The sequence below is a fragment of the Chiloscyllium plagiosum genome, unplaced genomic scaffold (assembly GCF_037043375.1).
Source record: "Chiloscyllium plagiosum isolate Xiang-an unplaced genomic scaffold, Cpla_swu_hap1 HiC_scaffold_6, whole genome shotgun sequence".
NCBI classification, from domain to species: Eukaryota; Metazoa; Chordata; class Chondrichthyes; order Orectolobiformes; family Hemiscylliidae; genus Chiloscyllium; species Chiloscyllium plagiosum.
In genome coordinates this window covers 103,462,583-103,475,535 of record NW_028270144.1, presented here as the reverse complement: position 1 = coordinate 103,475,535, position 12,953 = coordinate 103,462,583, and the positions used below count along the sequence as shown (strand labels likewise).

At 39.7% G+C, this 12,953-nt stretch overlaps 1 protein-coding gene across 1 annotated transcript in view; it reads left to right on the top strand.

Annotated features, from left to right (window-relative positions):
* The first annotated feature begins 154 nt into the window (after window positions 1–154).
* tpte (transmembrane phosphatase with tensin homology) overlaps window positions 155–12,953 on the top strand; it is a 65,656-nt gene continuing 52,857 nt past the window's right edge. Inside the window, exons 1-2 of the mRNA XM_043692713.2 lie at window positions 155–286; window positions 9,290–9,375. Of these exons, the coding sequence (XP_043548648.2) occupies window positions 161–286; window positions 9,290–9,375 (212 nt within the window). The 5' untranslated portion in view covers window positions 155–160. The remainder of the gene's footprint in view (window positions 287–9,289; window positions 9,376–12,953) is intronic.

The following is a 12,953-nucleotide window of genomic DNA, read 5'->3' as shown; positions in this document are numbered from 1 at the left end:
CCAACTGCGCCTGTGGAGATGAGTTTATGTTATGTATGGATTGACCAGCACCTTATGGAACATTACAACCTTATGTCAATGCAGCTTTTGTTTTCCCATTAAGTGCTCTATTCTCCCTTACCCTCTGGTATCCAACTTTCTTTTTAAGAACAAGCCCTCCATGGACCCGAAGAAAGGGGGACTGACTAAGGATGGATTCGACAAAAGCGATGAGTGCACTAAAATGGAACATTACAAACAAATAGGCAATACTGCACGGCTGAAAATGTTGTGGGCTAGTTGGAAGGTAAGAATACTGTGTGGGTCTTTTCCCTCTCGTGGTTTAATTGAAGGGAAGTGAGAAACAAATTTCCCCCCGTGTTCATCTTTTAAGGGGGAAGTGCTGTTTGCAGCAATATCCCTATCCCCTGTCGACAGTTTTTTTTTAAATGAACGTCCGTGTTAAACCAAACTTTGTTTTAATCCGGGAACTATCTGTGACTTTTTTAAGAAGGTTTGTTTGTCTTCGAGTAATAATGGGAACATACACTTTTCCATTCACCCACCGACCGTTACACGATCAGCAAAAGTGTTGGGATTTGGGCTGATCTAGGACGAGTGGGAGGGGCAATAAAAGAAAAGAAACTGCCAATTGGCGTATTCTCCACGATAAGGAAGCCTTCAACTAATGTATGTCCATTGCCAAATCATCATATCTCTGGAAATAAGAATCTCATGCTATCAGACGTCAGCTACAGACTGCAGTTTAAAATATCAACCGCCTTTTTTCAATGATACTATCTCCCTTATAAATCCCCAATGGAAATGTTGAACTGTATGCATGGTGAGGACTCTAATGGTTCAAAGAATTGGGATTTTTAAATACATTCATAGGGTGTATGTCTCTCCCTAAATGCCCTGGAAAAGGTGATGGGAAGCTGCTGCAGCCCCTGTGCTGTAGGTAGGACTGATGCAGTGGTATTGAAGGATGGCGATGCATTTCTGAGTTGTGTGGCGCTAGAAAAGCACAGCAGGTCAGGCAACATCCAAGGAGCAAGAGAATCGACATTTTGGGCATTAGCCCTTCATCAGGAATTCTCATTCCCGATGAGGGCTTATGCCCGAAACGTCGATTCTCCTGTTCCTTGGATGCTGCCTGACCTGTGCTTTTCCAGCACCACCCTCTCGACTCTGATCTCCAGCATCTGCAGTCCTCACTTTCTCCTGATATATTTGTGGGGGAATTTACAGGTGGTGTTTCCATCATTCTGCCCTTGTGCTTCTTGGTGGTTTATGGGTTTGGAAGGTACAACTTGGGAAAAGTTGCTGAATTTCTGCAGTGCTGTATGCACTGCTGCTACTGAGTGGTGGTGGATGTGGTGCCAATTAAATGGGCTACTCTGTCCTGGATGGTATCAAGCTTTGAGTGTTCTTGGAGTCCACTCACCTAGGCAAGTGGAAAGTATTCCATCACAAGTCATGAATTTGTCTTGTAGATGGATGGACAGGCTTTGGAGTCAGGAGGTGAGTTACTCACGACAGGATTTCTAATCTGACCTGCTCTTATAAACATGCTACTTGTATGGCTTTTGGTCAATAGTAACCCTTAGGATGTTGATAGTGGGAATTCTGTGATGGTAACACTATTGAATGTCAAGGGACAACTATTAGATTCTCTTGAAGGTCATTGGCTGGCACTTGTGGCACAGATCCCACTTTGGTGTTTGCATTAAAGTGTTATCACTTTTTTGTCTTTGCTATCTCCATGCTATTGAGTTTAAAAACAAATCAAATTGATAACATTAGGTTTAATGAACATACAAATTAGGGCTGGAATTTGCTACTCATTCCCTCAAGTCTACTTTTTTATTAAATAAGAATGTTTGATTTGATTTTGGCCTCTGTTAAATCATTCTGCTTACTCCAGATAAGCTTTTGTTAGTCAAGAATCTTGTGGCTTCTGCCTCAAAAATATTCAATGTTTCAAAGATTCTCACCCTCCAGAAAATACCTCTACTGTCTTAGATTAGATTCCCTATAGTGTGGAAACAGGCCCTTCAGCCCTACCAGTCCATACCAACCCTCTGAGGAGTAACCCACCCAGACCCATTTCCCTCTGACTAATGCACCTGACACTGGACAATTTAGCATAGCCAGTTCACTTGACCTGCACATCTTTGGACTGTGGGAGGAAACAGGAGCACCCGGAGGAAACCCATACAGACAGTCGCCCAAGGCTGGAATTGAACCTGCGACCCTGGTGCTGTGAGGCAGCAGGGATATCCATTGAGCCACCATATCGCCTGGTGTTAATATGATGACCCTTATTGTTAAGCTGACTCCATGTGATGGGTTTAAATGACAATTTAATTGCTACAAATGGGTAACTGAGCTTTTTAAAGTCTTACTTTCATTCTCCAGTTTGGATTTGTTTTTAAATGTGCAAGTTGATGTTTATCAGGGCTTGAGTGTTCTTCCAGCTGGAGGGAGTTGATATTGAATTTTGTAAAGTAACACTTGGGGCATTACACTAATGGAGAAGAGTAGTGACTGTAATTTGGGGTGAGGTTGTAAATTACAACAGCATCGCATTTGATTCAAGCTCCGCTTCCGTTTCCCCATTCTCTATTTGATAAAGACTGCCTACTTCTGTGCCTATGTTTGCCTCTATCACAACTGATTCAGAATTGATGGAAAGGGCTTTTAAAAACTTGTGCTGCTGTTTCTGGTGAGGAAATGCTGTTTGTCAAGTATTAATGTGTTAATAGATAAATTTTGTACCACATAATGTAAGTAATTCAACCATTGAAAAAAGTGTTTTTTAAATTTCTCTCAACTTGGGTGGGAGTGAAGAGAAGTCTTTCTAAACCAACTAAAACTACACATTTTTAAAAAAAAAATACTTCCATAATAAAGTATCTAATGATATTCTTTCTCTATAGGGAGGAAGTCAACTTGAAAGAAAATCATGACCAGGCAGAAGTTAAAGGAAGTTTTTAGAAACTGCTCTGTCTGCAGTCCTTTAGAAAAACAGGACTGGTTTATAAGTGTTATGCGGTTTTTATTCCCAACCTTTGTCCTGTTAAAAGTGCTGATACATTCACAAATCCAACTCTCTCCTTTTTCCCATTGGCATAACTATGACTAGTCTTTATTGATTCTATACTTAAGATTATGAAATTTGTGGCTTTGGCTGAATATTAGCAGAAACTCAGGACTACTGAAAATACTTAAAATTAGGTAAGGTACTGAATCCTATGCTTGTTTCTTTACTGTAGCTGATTTTTACAGCTGCTGTTTTTTCCTATTTTTTTTTGTTTAGTAAATTAGTCCTGTTTCTGTGAATTATTTTAATTCAAGTGAAGGGGATGGTATACCCATGAATATTTGCTGAAAAACAATCCATAACTTGGCTGGGAATAACAAATATAAAGATTAAACTCTTTCTTTATTTTTAAAAAGACCCTGTTCATCTTGTAGCAGATTCTTCTTTGCAGCTCTTGAGATAAATGCAATTTTAACACTTGCATTTCAAATAAAGTATTATTTTTTTCTTTGTCAGAGTAAAATGATCTGAAAAGCTGCATGTGGTGTTGTGGATGCTAACTGGATCATTCTTCTGCATGCTAATGTACTGATGCAAAAGCAATAGTTATGCCCTCAGGCCATAGAACTTTGCTTTGCATTGTTCCTATTGAACAGTGCCTCTGGCTAGGGAATGATTTTGTTTTAACATGTAATGTTTTAAGCTTATTCTGTTATCCAAATGTGAGGTTCTGATGAAAATGCTTTAAAACAATGTTCAGGGTTTTACAGATTTCTTTAAATGTTGTACAAAAATTACAATTGAACTATTTTCTTTGAAAAGAAACTACATTTTGATAAAAGCTACTGTTTGCTGTCATAGAAATGTAACTTGGGGTCTTTCCTCCAGTAATCTTGTTGTTAGAAGGCAGAATATGTAGCAGGTGTAAGCCACTTAATGCCTTGAGCTTACTTTGCCATTCAATATGATTGTGGCTGATTACTCCACATTGCTACCAATCCCTGAATCTCTCAACTCATTGTTATCAAGACTGTGTGGCTCTGCTTTAAATATTCAAGGACTCTGGCAAGGTGGTAGAAGCAATGTCCTTTGAGAAAATATTTCACTTTTTTTCTGACTTAATGAACAGTCCCTTTTGTTATTTTTAATAGTGGACATTCACTAGTTCTAGTTCCCCTCTGAGGAAACACATTCTTCAGGTTTCCCCTTCAAGACCTCACAGCCACTTAGTTTCAGTTGATCAAGTTTCTACTTATTTAAACTCTAAGCCTATCCAACTTTTCCATAAGACAATTCACCCATTCCAGAAACCCTTCTCTGAACTGCTTTCAGTGCATTTACCTTCTTTCTTAAATAAGGACAATTTTGAACTCCAGATGTGGTCTCACCATTGCCTGTCAACTAACTACTGTGTTCAATTCCCCTTGCAAAAAAGTTCTAATTCTTTATTTGTTTCTAACAATTACTTGCTGTACCTGCACACTAACTTTGTGATTTCTGCACTAGGTCATCTAATCCCTCTGCATCTGAGCTCTACAACCTCGCCTCCCTTTTTTTTTAACGTGCTTCTTTCTTGTGTTTCTGACCCTTAATGGCCATTTTGATGTTTTCCCACATTATACTCTCCCTGTTGGGTCTTTACTCAATCACCTAAGATGCTACACAGGGATATAGCTAAGTTATGTTCTCTGCACAACTTGCTTTTGAACCTGTCTTTTTATGATCAGCAAATTTTACAGTCATACCTTCAGTCCCTTCATCCAAGTCATTTTGGATTGTAAAATGAGGGCCCAGCACAATCCCTCTGGCACAGACTCATTAAATCTTGCTAACCAGAAAATGACCTATTATGCTTATTTCTGTTAGCAAGTCAATCCTCTCTTCAAGCCTTGTGGCACCATATTGAATGCCTTCTGGAAATCCAAGTACATCGCTTATTACTGTACACCCTAAAACTACAAAGACCTCTAACTTATAAAGATGATTTTACATAACCATGATGACTGCCTCACTACCTTTTGGCCTTTAAGTGCCCTGTTATAATGTCTTTAGTAATAGCTTTTAACACCTTCAATGTGGTTTGATGTTAGTTCACTGGAATGTTGTTTCCGGCTTTGCCTGCCTTTTTGAGGAAGGGAGTTATTTTTACAATTTTTTTTTTCCATTTTTATTTGAACCTCATTGGGTCACTTTGGGAAACTGAAGCCAATAGATCAGCGAACTCACTTGTTGGGCATACAGTACAAAACTGACCATTCTGCCCAACTTGCCCATACTGGGCAGGTTTCCAAACTGAACTAGTCTCAATTGTTCATTTGGTCCATATCTCTAAACCTCTCCGAACCACATACCTGTCCAAATGTCTTTTAAATGTTGTAATTGTACTTGCCTCTACCACTTCCTCTTGCAGTTTGTTCCATTTATTCACCATCCTCTGCATGGAAAAAGTTGTCCCTCAGGTCCCCTGTAAATCTTTCTCCTCTCAAAAAATGCCCTCTAGTTTCGCAGTCCCCTACCTTGGGGAAAAGAACTTGGCTATTCACCTTATCTATGCTTGTGATTTTATAAAAAGTCTATGAAGTCATCCCTCAGCCTTGTGTACTCCAGGGAAAATATCCTCACAACTCCATTCCTCTAGTTTCTATTTAGAGACCCTCTGATATCAATCAGGATCTGAGGATTGTCAGCTTGCAACTCCACGTTTTTCAATACTGCTTCCTTGGCAATGCGTAATTTTCTGGTTTATTCCTTCCTGATCATAGCCATGGTAGGGATGTTACTTGTATTCTCTCTATAGTGAAACCTGATAGAAAATACCTGTCCACCTGCTGCCCTTTTTTGTTTTCCATTTATTAATTCTGCAACATTTTGTTTAGCACTAATGCTCACTTTACCGTTTATTTAAAAATCCACACTTTGTTTCTTTCATGAATAAAAGTTTTAATGCCCTTTTTTCTGGTATTTAAATCTCAGCTTAGCCACGATGATGATTACACTCAAGTAGGAAACACACTGGCGACGCTGTATTTCTGGAATAGTGATCTTTATCCAGACATATGGAATTTTTAAAATCACATTTTGTAATCCGAGACCACACAGTGGATACATTTAATGAGACTGGATATAAATTCAGTCACTGTCTCCTGAAGCTCTAAGGAAAAATCTTTGGAAGGTGACGCCTGAATATGAGCCAGGGAATTTCAAACATTCTCCCCTTGAATGGAGAGATGCAATTCGAAGCCAACCTGACTTTAAACTCCTATGGATAAAGATGATGACGGACTAATGACTTCTCAGCAAGCCATTGGCTGTGGGTTATGTCTCCAACAGCAAATATGTCTGTTTTACCTTTTCGGGACTATTTCTACATAAAGTTATTTTATCAACTGCATTTCATGATCTGTATGTTTCTAGGCTGATGTGCTTATGTGGACTAGTAGGGTGTGAAGGGGACAGCTATTAGATGCCCCTGCACTGCAGAGACTTTTTATGGCTTTGAGTGCTATAAACCAAGCATGTTAGTGAAGCCTTTGATAAAAAGGTAACAGGACAGGAGCCTGTTAGCTAATTTAGTCAAGAGTATTGAAATGATTGTCTCTATCAAAGTCAGCACTACCTAATCATTCAATTTGACAGCGAGCGTTCTGCCATTCACTTGCTGAAGCCGGAGATTTTATTCCATTCACGCTTCTAATCTTTGTTTCTATTATCACGTCTCTCATTTTAGCAGTTTATAAACTCAACATTTGTTAACTCTCTTGTTCTAGTTTGTTTGGCTGCTCTGAAAAAATTCCTTTGGGGCCAAGGTGAAGGGAAGGGTTTTTATAAATAAAAATTACCTTTGTTGCAACCAACTAGTTGGTTGAATTACAGATGGGTGCCAATTCATTTTCCCCCACCCCTCCACCTTGGAGCATAACTGGAAATCTCCTGTCCAGACTCTGAACCATTTGTGATCAGAAAATTAACGCCACTCTGTCTAATCTGTGGTAGGGCAAGTTGTTAAATTGAGGGAGTGAAAATATCTGCGTTTAAAGAGAAGAGTTAATGTAGCTAGCATTGATTTGTGGAGAGCGGTTGTTGGAGGGTAATGCATTTGATGCAGTCTGAATGAGCTGTCTGTGATAAATGTCATTCTCTTCATGGAAGTCTGTGTTCAAGAAACTTAAATGCCCATGGATACCAAATTTAGCCATTGCTTCCCAGCCAATTTTGGACCCAGAAGGTGACTATATTTTAGTGACTTGAGGTCTGATGAAGGTGGGGTTCTGCAGGGCTAGTTCTGGGGCCCTTGCTGCTTTTTAGATGTCAGTAAAACATCACCAACTTTTGAGGTGGTGGGGACATGGGGGACATATGATTTAAGTTTGTAGACTAGAGAGATTGGCAGTATGATAAGTAACATTCCCTCTAATTTGTTTTCCATTCTGCCACACAATGTCTGAGATCCACATATAGTAGTAACCTCCAGCTGTTCACCGGCATTACAATTCGCATGCACTGAGCCTCCCTGTAGTTCTGTGCTAAGCAGCAGAGGGAATGTTATGGAGGAGGTTATCAATTGATTAGTTAGCTGGGTGAATCAGTGGCAATGGAATTCAACCTGGAAAATGAGGTCATGCATTTGGGGAGGGGGAACAAGACAAGGGGTTTCAAGGGAGTGGTCGCCCTCCAGAAAGTACTGAAGATCAGAGACTGTTTGCATATCTATAGATGCTTGAAGGTAGCAGGGCTGGTTGATAAGGTGGTTAAGAAGCATGTGGGATATGTGCCTTTGTCAGCTGAGGTTTGGAATAAGAGTAGAGCGATTGTATTAAACTGTATAAAATAGTGGTTCTGCCAGAGCTTCAGTTCTGATCCTATCTCCTGGGAAGGATGTGATTGCAGTAGAGATGGTCTAGAGGAGACTTATTAGGATGCTGCCTGGGTTGGAGGGTGTGATATGAGGAATAGTTTGGATAGGCTGGGATTGCTTTCCTTGGAACAATGAAGCGTGAGGCAGATTTGAGATACAAATTTGCTGCTTTGCAGCCAAAACGTAATGAAGGGTGCTTTATGTGGGGATCTGGGAGGGAGGGTGTAGCACACAGCAATCCCTTATAACTGCAGACTGTGAAGGATCACAGAATCCCAATCCAGCTGTTTATTTTGGTTGGTTGTGAGCATTTGCCCTCCCTTTTTAGTAACCCACGATGCCTTCTGTTAGGTTGTTGGTTGCACTTCAACCTCATGCTCCTGATCTTTGAGCACCTGGTACGGGGGCTGTAGGCTGAAGGACCTCATGGGTCTGGCCAGGTTGATTATTAATGCGTCTAGGCAGTGGGCTGTAAGCGGGGGAGGGGGGGGGGTATCATCTGTTGATTGTCTACCCCTCTTCTGTGGTCATGTTTGTGCCCAGATGTCATTGGAGAAAGATCACACTATCTGTGCTGGCAATGCCTTTAAAGCGAGATGGGCACCACAGGGGATATGGTGCTTTATTTGCCCCTCAACTCCATTTCAATTTAGTCTTCCCTGCCCCCACCCCCCACCCTCACCTTTTTTTGGTTTGTGTTGTTCATAATAGCTTTGCTTGTAAATACTCAATTGAATACATAGCTAGCTTTATTGCTAGTGGTTATTAGTTTTTTCTTGTTTTAGAAAGGGCATACATTCAGTTAGTAGAAGCACCAGTAACTAGGGAGTGTAGATTTTTAAGGTAAGATGTAAAAGGTTATGGAACAAAAATTATTTCAGTGGTGGAAGTCTGGAACTCACTGCCTGAACACTCAACATAAACACTCATTAGATAATGAACATTGCCTTTAGACTATGGATTAGTCAGTGGATTAATGGAGTCAGATCTTTAGCTGACCACAGACTTGATGGGTTGAATGGCTGCCTTCTGTACTGTAAATGTCTCAGTAATGAAAACTTCTGTATTTTGGTTTATATTTCCATTTAAAATGTGCAGTTATTACAATAAAATAGCTAATCAACTTTCAGATCCTTAAAACACCCAGTACCATTACTTTGTGTGATACTGGATTTTTAATTTAGTATTGAGTGCAGTGTACTTTTTTTTTGTGCTGTAATTCCAAAAACAAACTAGTTATTGTGTGAAGGGATGCAAAAAAAAACACAGCGAGTTGAAACAAATTGAAAAATTGCTAATGAGATCAGATGAGGTTTTTCAAACAGAATGTTGGTCTTTGCAGACTTGTATTGTATTTCCAATTTTTTTTGTCATGGGTTTTTCTTTAACTCTGCTATTTTTATGCTTAGGGTGTTGATTGTGGAAACATCAAACAGGAAATGAATGAGCACAAGATGTCAGCTGTCAGATACAACCCTGGATTTGATGTTGACAGGTGAGAGTTGAAATGTGCGTGACACCAAAGAAACTTGAAGATGGAGAGTGGCTTTGTTTTACTCTTGGAAATTGAGAATGTGGTTATTGGTTGATCCATATCTCTAAGAGCATACTTACAGCTAGCTGAATGATGTCAAAATTCATTATTGTCAGTAATGTTATGGCTTTTACGGTGATTTTCAGAATATTGGCCTCTGAGAAAGTTAGATTTTCTCTTTGGCGTTTTGGTAGGTTTGAATGTCAGTGAGTTGCTGTTGGCACTTTAAGGAATAGACTTTTTCTTTTTAATATTTGGAATGGATTATCCACTCCTGTTTTATTTAGTCTATTGTCGTGATCTTGGATTTCTTTAAACAAAGTTTCTTTTTGTGCAAAGGGCAAGTGTTAGGTCAATGGTTGTTTTTAAAAATAGAATACAATATATCCATACAGCACAAGATCAAATTCTTCAGCCCATAAATCCTATGCCAATTCCTAATCCTTACTTAGACCCAATACTTATTGCCCATAAGAGGTTTTTATCCCTTTGTTGACCTCCTGTTCATGTATCTATGACGATATGCTTTAAACATTTACTAATGTGCCTATTTCCACCAACTCCATTGGCTATGTTCCAGGCACCCATCATTCTGTGAAAAGTTTTCCTTATACTTCTCCCCTAAAACTCCTGCCACCACCCCCCCCCCCTTCACCCCTCACCCCACCCACCTCCCTTGAATGTTTGCAACCTTGTGGGTTTCCTTTCCACCCTGCAGAAAAAAAGCCTCTGACTATCTGTGATCTGTGTGCCTCTCATAATTTTGTAGAGCTCTCAGGTTGCCCCTCAGTCTCGACCTTTCCAGTGAAAATAATCTGCATTTATCAACCTCTCCTCATAACTAAAACCCTTCAGATCAGGCAACATCCTGGTAAACCTTCTCTGTACCCTTTCCAAAGCATCCATGACCCTCTGGTAGTGAGGCAACTAGAACTGCATGCAATATTCCAAATGTGGCCGAACTAAAGTTTCTTTTTTATACAGCTGCGATATAACTTTTATATTTGATGTCCTGACTAATGAAGCCAATCGTGCTGTATGTCTTCTTGACCATCACCTCCACTGTGTGGCAATTTTTTTCAGGGATCTGAAACTGTACACCTAGATCCTTCTGTCAATGCTGCTCAGGGTTCTGCCACTTATTGTATAATTTGCACATGAATTTGATCTTCCAAAAGGCACCACTTCACATTCCTTCAGATTAAACAGTCCCTGACAGTTTTATGCCAAAATCTACAATCTATATCCTGCTCTATCTTTCAACACTCCTCACTATGTGAATCTCTGCCAATCGGTGAGATCTGCAAAAGTCCATAAGATAAACAAGTCCTAGCACTGTTCCCTGTGGAACACCACTTGTTGCCAGATTTTGGCTATTTTTCTTGCGCAAGAGACCTTGCATTGTAAATTGGTTATATAACATATTGTGCAATGTTGATCTAAAGACTTCATTTTTTTTTAATGGAAATAGAATCCAAGATTAGAGTGATTTTAATGTTTATGGGATCTGTTGTGCTAAATATTAGGCAAAAGTGAGGACTGCAGATGCTGGAGATCAGAGTCTAGATTAGAGTGGTGCTGGAAAAGCACAGCAGATCAGGCAGCATCTGAGGAGCAGGAAAATCAACACTTCGGGCAGGAGCCCTTCATCAGGAATGTCGATTTTTCTTGCTCCTCAGATGCTGCCTGACCTGCTGTGCTGTACCAGCACTACTCTAATCTGTGCTAAATATTAGTATGTTTTTACTGTCATTTTGGAATAGTTCCTAAAACAAGCTTGTACTCTTAACTGTGATGAAACTCATCAGTTTCTCTTTCCGCTCCTTCCCCCACCACTCCCAAAATCCTCTAAGCTCACTTCTGCTTCCACTAACTTTTTTTTTCCCCTGCTACCCCTCTCCAGCCTCTTCTCTGCCAGCTGGGGATCTGATTGCAGCTTGAACTAACAAATTCAATTTGTGCCTTTACAGGTTTTCTATGTGACTTCATTACCAATTTTAGCAGGAAGGAGGTGGGGTAGGAAGGGAGACAAGTGACGAATTACTTGAATGGATAACTGGGCTTGACTGTAAAAGCTCAAATGTTGGAAGGAGTGGGGAAAGTGAAAAGTGTGTCCTTCTGCTTGCAAAGTTGCTCAGATTTAACATAGTCAGAGTCATAGAATCAAACAGCACAGAGACAGACCCTTTGGTCCCACTCATCCATATTGACCAAGTTTCCAAATCAAAATTATTTTTGCTTGCTTGCACTTGGCCCATATTCTCTAACCTTTCCTATTCATGTATCTATTTATCTAAATGTTGAAACTGTGTGTATCTGCATCTACTACTTCCTCTGCCAGCTCATTCCACATAACAACCCACCCCCTTGAGAGTTATCCTGCTACTACTTGCCAAGCAGAATTGATACAATTCCTCCCAGCCCTGATTTTTGTAGGGCCTATTGTTAAACTTAATTTAGTGACGATATGAAATCACAGTTGACTGGTCACCGGTAAGTTAGTTTCTTGGCTTCTATTGATGTTCCTGAATCCTTTTCATGGGGGCAGAATGAAACCTGACACTTTTTTTTTTCCCCTCTTGACTCCTGTTTCTATGAATAGTTGAAGCTGGAGTGTAGTCATGGGATTTGTCATGTAAAGGTTACAAGTGCTCACCTCCTAGTGTTTTGTTTGAGAAGTGCAGTTAGCTAACTTTTTTTGAGGAGGTGGTCACCTGCCCTTAGAGACTAAATGTAGTGAGAAGGAAGTTTTATGTTCCCTTGCTCTCTAACCAGAATTGAGTTTGTTCTGTAAAACCTGGATGCACTGCTCAGTTTTTATGAACAACAAAAGACACCTGATTATTGTTTTTCCCCAAACTAAGTCCAACCCCTCTGTTTATTGTACACCGTCTTGCTCAGATTTGATGACCTGAGCGATACAAGAGTCTATTGTGACTAAGAAACTTAAAAAGGTGAGGTGGTAACTTAGATCTATTTGAGATTTTATTGTGTGATTGAATAAGGAATTGAGCTCTTGTGTACTTTTTGTGCTCCCTCACTTAAAATGGATTGGTTTTAGTGTATTGTATGTGTTGTAAATATTACAAGTACACTCGATTCAGTTAGCTATAGCTCGAGACCTTACTTAACAAAGTCTGGTTAGCATTAGCTTGGTAAAGAAATACAGTAAAGGAGATTTTTTAATAATCATTGAATTATTTTTAGCTTTTGTTTAATTTTTAAATATACTTGCATTAATGTATTCTTTATGCAGTCGGCTTTCCTTCTGATCATGTGGAACTACGTTGCCGGTAAAATCCATGAACAGAGCTACTGGATAGCTCCTGTTGTTTTTTTTTTTAAAAACATACTGTCTATTTTCAATACTAAGACAATCTCCATTTGTAATGTAAGGATGTGGTATCTCAATCAACTTTGTCCAGGCCACAAGCATTTGAGATGGTCATTACAGCACCATTTAGATTGAGAAAGGTGTGTTAGTGGAGACAATATACGATGGCAGAACAGTACTTGGTATATAAATGTCTGTTTTTCAG